This window comes from Rhinolophus hipposideros (genome assembly GCF_964194185.1).
Source record: "Rhinolophus hipposideros genome assembly, chromosome: 14".
Lineage (NCBI taxonomy): Eukaryota > Metazoa > Chordata > Mammalia > Chiroptera > Rhinolophidae > Rhinolophus > Rhinolophus hipposideros.
In genome coordinates this window covers 37,885,645-37,898,242 of record NC_138060.1, presented here as the reverse complement: position 1 = coordinate 37,898,242, position 12,598 = coordinate 37,885,645, and the positions used below count along the sequence as shown (strand labels likewise).

Here is a 12,598-nt window from a genome sequence, read left to right as displayed (position 1 = left end):
TGGACTCCAAACAGAGTTGGCCAGTCTCTCTGAGACCATTTTAATTTTATTGGCTTTGGTTTTCTCTTCATCAGCTTGCCCTTTGGTGCATCAGTGCAGGTGCTGATGAAAACCCAAGAATGGATCTGTTAGAGGCTCTTGTGGATTTAGCTCTAGGCTGTCGTGGATCAGGGAGCCAGGTAGAATGGAAGGACTCATGGTGAGGGGAGTACCGAATAGTCAGGGGTCTGACATGTCCTGAAGCTTGGATATTCCTGTTAGCAACTTCCAGCACCTGAGAAATCCTATTAGAAGCCCACTTACCATGAGCAAGGTCCTCAGAGAACATGTTGGAAGGATTAGTTCAATGTAATTTGGCTTGAGGGTGAGGGGAATGTGAGGAGAGGGTTGAGTTAGAATCAGGGTAACCATAGTAACAAGATGCTGACAATTGAGTCACCAAGAGAATAGTGACCAAATGCTCAAAGTGGGAACGTGGCACCTTGAATTTACCAGGTGGAAAAAGTCAGGGAGAGAAAATCTGTTGTGCGCCGTATTCCGCACAGTCACAATTATTTCCCACTTTCTTTTCAGAATGAACCCAAGGTTGATACAGTCCACTACACAGAGCTTTGTGTGGCTTTGCCAGTTGCTGGAGGCACAGAGACAGTGGAATAACCCTTTAACTTCCATTTCCTCCTCTATTAAGATTTTCAATGAACCTTTGTTCAGAGACATCTTCTGGGTTATCATTTTATGATTATTGGTACGGTGTGAGGAATCGACTGTAGATGAAGGTGATAACTTTGATGGAATTTTAAGGTCTAGAGGTTTTCCTGAAAAAAATCTCTGGACCCCACTCCAAAGTAAATACTTTTATTTATATACTGTGGGAAACGCTCTTTAAATACTTCTCTTTTCTGTGAAAGAAAGGTTAAAAATGTGATCCTTCAGCCACCTCAAATTATCTAGAGAGAGAGTAATAAAGTGGCAAATCCCATTTACTCCCACAAAGCCTAATTTCCTCTCTCATCAAAGCAAGTGGGAGGGACTTGGCAAGTCCCTGGATGGAGAAAATGTTTCGTGTTTAATTGTTATCAAACAAAGCTGTTTCCAAGTCTGCCAGAGAGGACACGCTCACCCCTGATGCATTCAGTATGTGTGTAAAATGTCAGCTTCTGGAGGATGTAAGCCTCGTGCTGTCTCGGTATGAGGTCCCTGCTGTGCAGCCCACAGGATGTAACAGCTCTGAGTTGCTTAACTGTTTGCACTCAGAACGGCAGTAGCGTCTGTCCCCACTGATGGTCCGAGTCTGCCCCAGCCATCACCCCCTGAACCTCCTGACACTCGGCCTTATTACCCCCAACCTAATCTGAGCCCTGTGTCGTAAAGCACCTCTTGGGGTTCTCATCCCACTCAGGGAGGTGCACATCAGGATAATAGTTTGGCATATTGTCTCCTGCCCCTGCCTCTGTCCCAACAGCCCCTTTGTGCCTTCCGAGTATATGACTTCAGAGGCACTGTGCATACCAGGACCACCTCACCCTGCTTGTCCTAGAATCCAGGAGAGTGCTATCTTGCATGTGCAGGTTTGGTTTTCCTGCCAGCTTGGCGTGCGTGGTACGTTAGGAGAAGCCAGAGCAGCATCTGGAGCAAAGACTTCGTCTCCCAGTGTGGGGTTTTATCTGTCCCTCCCAGGCTATGCTGGTGGCAGTGCTGGGCTTCACTGTAGGTTATCATCAATTAGATTGCAGGGCTCCAGATGTGAGGCAAGGTTATAGTGTGTCGGGCATGGAGGAAATGAGGGCGAGGCTGGCCAGCTTTGTGTGTGGTAGAAAATGAGCAACACTGAGTTCCACTAAGTAGTAGCTATTACATTTTATCTCTCTCGTATCAAACAAGGTGACTTTCACTACGATTGTCCTCCTCGACATTTGCTGGGCATTCAGTTCTTCCTCTAATAATAGTAGTAATAATATATCATTTAGCTCCTTCTCTGGAATAGAGCACCCCCCCCCAACCTTAGTGAATTAAAATAACAACCCTTTACGGTGGCTACAGAGTTCCCAGTTCAGCTGGGTGATTCTGCTGATCTGGCCTGGGCTTGACTAATTTCGGATGGGCTCAGTCATGCTAATGCAGTCGCTGATGGGTTGGCTGATGCTACCTGGTCCAACATAGCATCTCTCACATGTCTGCCAATTGGTTGAGCCACATGTCTGTCATCATCCAACAGGCTAAGCCTGGGCTTGTCCTATTGGAGCATAGGCAAGTGGAAGTAACAAGGTCCCTGGAGACCTAGATTCAGAATTCCCATAATGTCACCTCTACTATATTCTGTTGGTCAGAGCAAGTCACAAGACTAGCATGGATTCAAGGGGTGGGGAAATGGATTCTACCTCTTTAGGGGAGGAGCCACAGCGTTATGTTGTAAAGAGGCCTGGATACAAGGAGGATAATCATTGAGGCCATTTTTGCAAACAGTGTATCTCAAATAATAGCTGCCATGATTATTATTATTATTGTTGTTATTATTATTATTATTTTGTTGGGCTCTCAAAGGGCTACAGAGTTTGCCTTTCTTGCTTGTTAAGAGAAAATCAGGCAAAGATGTGAATTAACCAGCAGGGGTGGGTAAAGAGCCTTGGAATAGAAAGAAGCCTTCTCTGCACTGCATGTATTTTCATCTGCCCCCTTCTCTACATCTGAAAACTAAGCTTTTTTTTTTTTAACGTATTCTCTTTGAACGTTATGAAAGCCAAAGTTGTCTAAAATGAGACCGACTGCTTTCTTAGACTCTATTATGTTGGCCTAATTACATATCAGCAAAATGTTTTTCTGGGGCATTGTGTGTAAAACAAAGAGGAAAACAGCATCTCCAGCCAGCCCAGGGTCCCTGCCCCTCCTTTGGGCTGGCAGAGGCAGTGGTCCAACAGGCGGCCTGCGGGAGGATGGGCCAGGAAGACTGGGCTCCTGCAGCCTCCACTGGCCTCTGAGGGATTTGCCTTTTCCCCAGAAAGAAGAGAGGGCAAGTCACTCCTTCCTCTGTCCTTCCCTCCACCACACCTCCCGGTGGCTTCCATCTGGTGGGGGAACCATATGCTTACTCTCCCACCATCCCCCTGACCAGGATCTCCTGGGACTGAAGAAGAGACTCACATATCTTTGCTTCCCAGGTGCCCAGCACAGAGCAAGGCTGATTGAGTGTGGAGAATTGTAAATGAATAGTGGTGCTGGGTATGGTCTTTGGGATACTGAGGGACTAGCGTTTTCTGCATGCCTGCCCCCGCGTTGCAGCAGCCACTTTCCCTTTGATAAATGGAGGTGAAATGTTCCTTCTTTCCAGTTTGGCATTCTCCTCCTGCCCCACCTTTGGATCTTTTGTGTCGTCATCTGAGGGCATGACTCTTATCTTGTCCTGTGCCTTTGTGGCCAGGGTCTCTGCTGCCCAGGTGCAGTCAAGACAAACCCCAGGTTTCCTGAGACTGTGTTTACATGCCCTGTCTCGTCTCACTACCAGCACTGCTCAACCTCTTGCCATCTGCCATTTCATTCCAGAAATGTCCTGGCATAGTCTCCCGAGACCTCCCTAAGCATTCCAGAGATGGTTTTTCTGGTTTCGTGTTTCATGCCCTCTCAGGACACTTGATGGCGTGGATCCTTCTTCTTAAAGCTGTTTTCCACCCCGAGCTGCTCATGAACTGATTCCTTCCCCATTCATTCAATGTTTTTATACAGCTTCTGCTCACTCCCCTCCGTAGGATTCCAGGCCTCAGCCAGCCTCATGCCTCCTCCAGTTTTCTTCTAGCCTGTGTTAGCCAATGTCTCCAAGTCTTTATTTTCATTCTAACCTTTCCTGGCTTTAGACTGCGTATTAATTTTCTATCGCTGTCATAACAAATGACCACAAATGTAATAGCTTAAAACAACACAAATTTATTCTCTTACAGCTCTGGAGGCCAACAGTCCACAATGGGTTTTAAGAAATTAAACTCAAGATCTCGGCAGAGCTGCATTCTTTCTGGAGACTTTCCTGGACATTCTGTTCCCTTTCGGCTTCTAGAGGCCATCCCGCTCGAGGCCCATCACTCTGACCTCTGCTTCCATCCTCACACCTCTCTCTCTCTGACTCTGACTTTCCTCCTGCCTCTCTCTTCCAAGTGTCCTTTGATTATATTAATTACAAACACTGTGATACTCCGACAGTCGATCTGATAACCCCAATGGCTACTAAGTGACGGGCAGGTAGCAGATGCAGGATGGATACACTGGACAAAGGGATGACCATGTTCCAGGAGGGACAACGCCACATTTCATCACACTACTCAGAATAGCGTGCCATTTAAAACTTAGGAATTGTCTATTTCTGGAATTTTCCATTTAATATTTTTGGACCAAGGTTGACCATTGGTAACGGAAACTGCAGAAAGCGAAAGCACGGATAAGGGAGGGGATTTCAGTATTTGTGTATTTCAAATTGTTCTCTGTGAGGTTGCGTCAATTTGCCCCTCACCACTGATGTATGAAAATGCTGCTTCCTCACGGTCTTGTCAACAAAGTGGTTGGAGTTTTTCCCAATATGATAGGTTTGAATTTACATTCTCTTATGGTGCGATTTGGCATTTTTTTATGGGCTTAATGGCCATTTGAATTTCCTTTCCTGTGACTCTTTCCTACCCTTTTCCACTTTAAAACTTGGATTACTGGATTTTTTTCTATCAATTTTCAGGAGCTCTTCTTTGTAGTAGGAGCTACAAATATTTTCGCATCTTGTCATTTGTCTTTGCATAGTTTGTATTTTGTCACACAGAAGGGTTTTTATGTCTGTCATCACATTTATTATTTTTACTTTATGGCTTCTGGAGTCTAAGTTAATTAGAAAGGGCTTCTAGTAGGCCTTTTAAAAATTAAAATAATAAAATTATGTTAAATGTGGGGAATTGGACACAGACATACATTTCTTCTCCTCTGAAAAATCCCTGTAAAATAATACTAACAGAATGATAGATAGTTGGATGAGAATCCATTTTCGTTATTTTTGATTCCATATTTGCAAACCCCACTTTCTAAAATGTATTTGTAATCCCCAAAGCAATACCCTTCATGCTTTCACTGTCACTTGTCGATACGCAGAATAGCAAAAACTTTGAGTCGCCAGTGTGCAACCCAGCGAAGGTGACCATCCACCTTCTTGTTTCAACTGTCATGTTATAAACAAGGGTCCCTTTTGTAATCTACTTAGTGCCACATTTTCACATTTTTGTGCTTTTTGTGTTGGTGATGTTGCTGCTTTAAATGGCCCCAAGCACAGGGCTGAAGTGCTGTCTAGTGTTCTTGAGTATAAGAAGGCTGCGATGGGCCTTACACAGCAAATGTGTGGGGTAGAAGCTTTGTTCAGGTGTGACTTATCGTGCCGTTGGCCGGGAGATCAAAGTTAAGGAATCAACAGTATATATTAACAAGGTGTCTTGAAACAGAAATACACATAAACAAGTTTCTGTGTTTATCAGATCATGAAGACGTTGTGATCAGAGGCTTGCAGGAACCTGACCCTGTATTTCTCCCTAGAAGCAATGGTTCAGTATTCATTAACTCAGTGTTTGTGGCAACATTATAGAAGAGTACTCTTGTGAATAATGAAAAGTGACTGTAGATGGTAGGTAGGCAGATAGATAGATAAGTAGATAGATAGATAACATACCCAACAAGAATGGAAAGATTGAAAGAAAAAAAAGTAGAAGATGAATAATTTCAACAAATTTTTAGAAGATGTAAAGTGCATGGAGGACTGCTAATGGATTAGCAAAGTAGAGAAAGCTGTAACCTGGGTATAGAAGGGAGCCGGTTCTCTTGCAGAACCTGAGAAAAAGCTCTGGTCTTCAAAGCATAAGTCTCCATGGGATGGTGGGAAGTGAACTACAGAGCTGAAAACTAGGGCATTGATTTAAAGTCCTTATAGAGTGTGATGAGATCTCTAGCCCCCATCTCTGCCTCATGCAACGGGGTAAATGTAGAGATAATGCAGGAATCAGAAGAAACCACAAAATAATGAGATAAAATATATGCATCCATGAAACAAAACCAAGATGCCCCCCCCCCAAGAAAAAAACGTCAAAACATAAGCAAGAGCTTTTGGGTCTTAAAAATAAGGCAGTAGGAAATTTAAAAACATACTGAAACAGGCTGTAAAATGAAAGAAATATTTCAGAAGGTAAAATAAAAAGAGGAATAGGGGAGGAAAAGGCAATAAAATGAAAATATCAATCCTACACTTTGACTACGTAATAGGAGGCCCAGAAAGCAGACAGAAAATGGAAGAGAAAAAAATTATAAAAGGAAAAACAAAGAACACTTTTGAGAACTAAAGAACGGGAATCCTCAGATTGCAAAGCCATCAGGTGGATAGAGAGCCCTTTGAGTGAAAAAAGACCCACACTAAGCACAGTGTCAAATTCTGGAACTTCATGGGGAAAAATACCCTAAAATCTTTCAGGGTATTTTTCACTGTAACAGCAGGTTACACCGAAAGTATTAGTAATCAAAATAGATATTGCAAAATTCTAACATCTAGAAGCTAGAGGAACGATACTTTCAAAATTTTCATGGGAAAATAGATTTCAGTCCAGACATCTATACCCAAACTTTTAGTTTAGGGTGAAGACGAAGACATTTTTAAGAAGTCAGGGATTCAAATGACTTCCAGGACATTGTTTCCTAGGGAGCCACTAGAAGATGTAAAATGAGGAGGAAACCAAGAAAGAAAAACACCAGCCATAGACAGCAGTGGAAGGAGAATCCAGGCATGGAAAGCATTCAGACCAGATTGGAACAAGGGTACAGAAAGCACCAGAAATGATGTCTCCAGTAGAAAAAAAAAAAAAATCGAACTAATGAGTTTAGGCACATGGGATTTATTGATGGGCATAAAATAGAGGTGTTGGAAGATATGGAATATAAATTAGTCATGGGTTGGTGTACAACCAGGCAGATGAAAAAATATATATGAGGTCATAATTAACTCTAGGAAAAAGATAAGATTATATAAAAAGGAAAGTGTGGTCACAGTGCATTACTTGACCAGCTCAAGTTGAGCAATATTTGCAAAGTTGAAATAACATAAATGCTGACTTTTGATTTAATTAAAATTACATTATAACTGTTTGAGCCACTAAAAAAGAGGAAGTAAGAAATGTGTCTGGGAGCACTAACCTTTTATTTCCCATGATAGTAAATCAAAAGATATCTAAAATTTATAAGTAAAGAAATAGTCATATAAATGTACCAGCCAATAGTGTTGGGCATTAGTGTTTTGGTAGCAATTTTACAAAAGATGCACAGTGTTTTTCCAGGGCTCTTCTTCAGATGCCTTCTTGGTAACAAGCTAGGTAGGGCCCAGCCTTGTGGCTGTTGGGGATGAAAGCAAACAGTCCCAAATCACTGTTTTCAGGTACAGAGACCATCCCAGAACTGGTCCAAAAATTTTCAGATATGTCACATTGAATTCCCGTGTTTATTTACAATCATGTATAAGGAACAAAGCCTTTTCTTTTAAACTGCTGGTCTCCCAGATTGCTTCCACAAAATAAAAAGGAAACAGAAAACTGACACTCAGGATACAAAGTTTCTCACTGGACCAATGTGTCACCTCCTCATTATTTTCCTGCATGGAAGATCTTTAAAAACAAAATGATCAAAAGACAAATGTGTTTGTCATAAACTACATCCCGTTGTCTTAATTTTTGGATGGTAAGGGAAGGTTGTATTGGATGCCTGTTTCTTTAGTTGATTTGCGACCACCAAAGAAATAATAGGGAACCAAAGAAAAAAGAATCATAAACATAAATGAATTCCTTTTATACAAGTTGAAGAACCACAGGACATGCTCCATTTTTTTTTTTTTTTTTTTTTAGCACTTCAGGTGTGATGGGAGATTACGTGTCCACACAGGAGAGTGGAGAGTTAATTAAAATTTTTGCTCCTACTCCCAGAAAGAAATGTCTTTTCATTTGATAAGTAGGCTGGCTTTGGAGTGCTGTTTGTGCTTTTCCCTCTTCACTGCAGTGTCACAGAAAAGCAGATCAAAGAGAGCCTTCCATCTATATAGGTTTCCTACCATCTTTCTTAGCTAATGGACTTGAAAACGTCCTCCACTGACTGCATCGGGCTGGTGTCATATTTTAGAAGTGCCATCTTACTGTGTGGATAATATGCAAACCAGTTTTGATAGATGCTATGGAAAACCACATTCAACATTAATTACATCAAGACCAGCCCATATAGTCAGAGGAGTGGTAGAGTCTGGCAGAGTGTCACACCTCACCCCCTACCATTTGTACTTTACTTTTCAGCCCACCATGTGACAGCCAGATATTAACACTTGAGATTGAACCCTCAGCTCTCCCAAGCAGGGTTAGGTTTTGTTGTGTTTTTCCTTTTCCTTTTAGTTTTTATCATTCTGTACCCTCTGGCTGGTATCCCCCACCCAGAGGGGAAAAACTGTTTGGGAGAAATCCTGCTATCTCTTTAAGATAGTGACAAAAATGAAATAAAATAGAGCAAAATAGAAGGACCCCTTACGAGGCCTGTCTGAGCAAGCAGGTCAGGTGACAGCAGAGGTGTCCATTGTCTTGCCGTTTGGGTGCCCGTGGAGAAAACCGGCCAGGCACAGTCACCAATAAAAGGACTCCATTCTGCCACTCAGGGCTTTGTGAGGCGCCAAAGCTTGTCCTGGTTGCCATGGCTACTGTCTGATTGTGGTGGGTCTGTCACAGTGCTTGATAAAGTGGGAAGGTTATTCTTGATAGGCCCAAGTAATCATAACCTCGCAAAGCTTGAGAGTATGGATTTAACATTTTTTCCCCTCCTCTCTTTAAATCAGGAATGCAGGGTGGGGGCAGGGGTTCTCAGAATAAAGCAGCCACAGCAGGTGTCCTTCTGTGCTGGTCTGGAAGGGAGGTCGCCATGTGCCCAGGGAGCCAGGCAGAAAGGGGAGTCGCCTAGTCATTTGCTGCCATCTCTAGCCTGAGTGGGGCTTCAGAAACAGGGCCAGAACAGGGACCCTTCCCACCCGCTCCTGTAAATAAATTGGTTATGGTTGTACCCCTCTCTCCTCCTTTCCTCACTTCCCTCCTTCCCGTCCTGTGCCCCCTCCTTTAACTTCCATTCCTTCTCTCCTCCTCCTTCCTCTTTTCCCCACTCCTTTCTTTTCTCCCCACCTTTCTCCCCTTCCTCCCCTCCATTCCTTTTAGCTGCAGTAGTATTTCTAACAGAGCTGATCCTTTCAGAGTCCGTCTACTCTTTCTCCTCACCTGGAGAATAATGGGAAAGGTGGGGTTTGAGGTAACAGCTGATGGATGCTGGCCGCCGCATCGCAGACTCTTTCTGTCATCAGAAGAGATCTGAATGATTGACCAGGCAGTGCTTCTCAGACTTAGGTGCATCAGAACTCCTGAAGGACTCTTCAAAACGAATTCCCACGTCCCACCCTGGAAATTTCCCATCTGGTCGGTAGGTCTGGGTTGAGTCTCAAGACTCTGCATTTCTAAAAGTTCCCAGGTGTTGCTCATGCTGCTGCCTCAGGCACCACACTTTGAGAACCACTGACAAAGGCCAAGACTTATTTTATACCATTGAGGAAACTGAGGCTTCCAGAGGACCAATTGGTTGCCAGTGGTTCAGATGGGGCAGGTGCCCAGTGATAGGAGCTTTAAAAGCCACCTGAAGAGGCAGGGCTGGTCAGCTCCCTAACCCAGAGCAGCTGGACGAGCGAGTTCTATTCCCCAAAGGCCACCATCAGGACAGCCTCTCGCCACGTGTGGCCCCTCTGCACAGTGAAGCTCCCCAGTTAAGCCCACCCTCCCCAGAGCTCTAGGCCCAGTGTGGTCTTTCATTTGTACACTCTGGAATTCCCCCCTGGAATGCCCCTTCCGCAGCTCCACCTGTCCGATTTCTGCCCAGCTCTGCATCCTTCCTCTCTGCTGACCTTGGAAGCCTCGTGGCCCTGCCAGCAGCCCGTTGTGTATTTTGGTTACTTGTGTGTTTGTGCTGCTGCCTCTGCTGGACCGTGAACTCCAGCAGCAGGACAGGACCTTCCTTCCCCTTTTGTACCCACCACGGCTCCAATATACTAGGTGATGAATCCGTGTGGCCACCTCGGAAGGAACCTGGACACATGATTGAGATGTTCAGAAGCCAACCTAATTGAGATGGGGAGTCCAATGGAGACACAGGATGGCGGTGGGGGCTGCACTTCAGGTGTCTAGTGAGGCGCCCAGCGTAAGAAATTAGGCCTGATGCAGGGAGAAAGCATGATGTGGGACCCAGTGCCGTGGCCTCACGTTGGGGTTCTCTCCCTGTGGGAGCAGGACTGAGCTTCGGGATTCAAAGGCATTTATTAGGCAAGTCTCCCTGCCCCCCACACTGATTTGAAATAAAACCCAGCAGCACTCATTTACCCCTGGGTGGCAGGCTGCATAACACAGGTGAAGCTCCTTCTGTGTGTATGTGCACACGCAGGGTGTGTGCGTCTGCTGTGGCTGGATGCAAGTGACTCGATCATTTGTCAAATGTAATTTAACTCCCACGACACTCTCCGAAATGATCCAGAGCGGCGTGTGTTGTCATATGCTCTGAATACATCGTTGAGGCAAGGGGATGGTGCTTCATTGGGACTCACAAGAGGCTGTTTGTCCAGACAAGAATCAAACAACATTCATGGATTAATCCTTGGGCTCTAATTCCTTGCCAATACGCGGGCTGAGAGGGGGCCATGAAAGAGGTTCCATGTTGGTGTTTTGGCTCTGAGCTCTGGAAGCATAACGAGAGGCAGGGCCTCCATGCTGCAGGACGCCCCCACCTCTTTCGCTTGGTTGGGTGGGCGGGTTGAACAGCTCCTCTCACTCAGGTGGCAGGTCGAAGCGGCAGCCTCCTTCACGGTCACCTTTCTCCCGCAGGGTGTCGAGGTGCAGACAGACTACGTGCCCCTGTTGAACTCGCTGGCAGCCTATGGCTGGCAGCTCACCTGTGTGCTACCAACTCCTGTCGTCAAGACTAACAGGTACCAAGAACAGTCGTGATTATTACTGAACACTTACTCGGTGCTAGGCACTGTTCCCAGTGAGTACTTCTGGTGTATAACTTATTTAATCCTGTGACAAGCCGATGAGGCTGGTGTGGTTACATCAACGCTCCAGCTGGGAAGTGGCAGAGCTAGGATTTCAGATTCTTAAACCCCTCTCCCCCACAGCACTCCTCTGCACCCCGCTTCCCACATGGGGAGGCTTGGCCAATGAATCATTACTGCTCAGCATGTCAAAGATGAGCCACCTGAGGACGCCTGGGGCTCTCAAATGCAAAAGAAATCCAGCATCTGCTATGTGCCCTCTGCCGGGCTAGGTAGGCACTTTATGTATAAAATTTCATTCAATCCCCCAAAATCCTATGAAGTGGACTTTTAAAAATTAAACCTATTTTACAGCTGAGGAAAGTGGTGGCCAGGGAGGTAGAAGGACTTGCCCAAGATCATAGCACTGGTCATCAGTCCCCCCAAAGATGTGAAAACTTGGAGCCTTGGCCCTTGCTTGTGGCACTCCTTATAATTTCATGTTCATGGTCATCTGTCTACCCTTGGCTCTGCCCACCTGCCCTTGAGCCCATGGGCTTGTTCCAGTCATGCCAACCCTAAAAGGCCTTCCATCTATATTTTGGGTTTGCTATCTAAACTGGTCCTCCTAGCAATTCTGTGGGGGTTGTGAGCATATATGTGAGTCCCATTTTACAGATGAGGAGACTGAGGCTCAATCACATACCTAAGGCCACACAGCACTTCACTCAGTCTGCAGAGTCAAGGGTTCCTTGTACACCACGCCGCCTCTTTGCTGACCTATAGGGATGCCCCCTCCTGTGGCCCTCAGTGCCCCACCTTCCCCAGTTCTGTTACATACCCACCACTGCAGGGTCGGGGACTGCATGAGGCAAAGCTGGGGAGATGGGGAGATGGCAGAGCAGTGCAGCCCAGGGCACAGACTGGCTGTGCAGAATGATGGTGACAACCAGCCTTTCCTGGGTCCCTCTGCAAGCCTGTTTGGGCTCTCAGTATGTCTCCCTCCTAACACTGGGCCATGGTGAGTTTGTGTACCTGCAGGAGCCAGGCTGCAGCCACCTTTGGGCCCCTTGGCCCCTGAGAGCCACCATATTGTTTCTCAGCCAAGACTTGTAGGGGCACAGGGAGATGCAGCAGAATGGAAAGAACCCTGGATTTGTGGCCCAAGTCCTAAGTCTACCACCTCGGTTAAGTCCTGTAGCTTCTCTGAGTCTGTTTCCTAGTCCATAAAACAGAAGAACGTCTGCCCCACCACCCATTCCAGAGGACAAGAATCATCATGAGAATGTATTTGAATGGGCTGCTCCGCTGGTTCTGAGCTAAGCCCAGAGGGTGTAGATAGGTCTCTGTCTGTCTGCCTCTCAGATAGTTACACCTGCTAAATAATTCTCCCTAGTCCCCCAGGCCCTGTGCCTTAAGTGACTCCTCATGGTGGAGTGGGAGAATGCATAGAACCAGGCAGACCTGAACTTGGATCTTGGCTGTGTGCTGTGGAGGCTGCTTTTTAAGTGAGCCTTC

The 12,598-nt window shown here is 45.6% G+C and overlaps 1 protein-coding gene across 1 annotated transcript in view; it reads left to right on the top strand.

The window, feature by feature from the left end:
• The window catches only part of RFTN1 (raftlin, lipid raft linker 1), a 187,895-nt gene that overhangs the window by 162,304 nt on the left and 12,993 nt on the right, over positions 1 to 12,598 (top strand). The window contains exon 8 of the mRNA XM_081071626.1: positions 10,932 to 11,035. Within this exon, the coding sequence (XP_080927752.1) occupies positions 10,932 to 11,035 (104 nt within the window). The remainder of the gene's footprint in view (positions 1 to 10,931; positions 11,036 to 12,598) is intronic.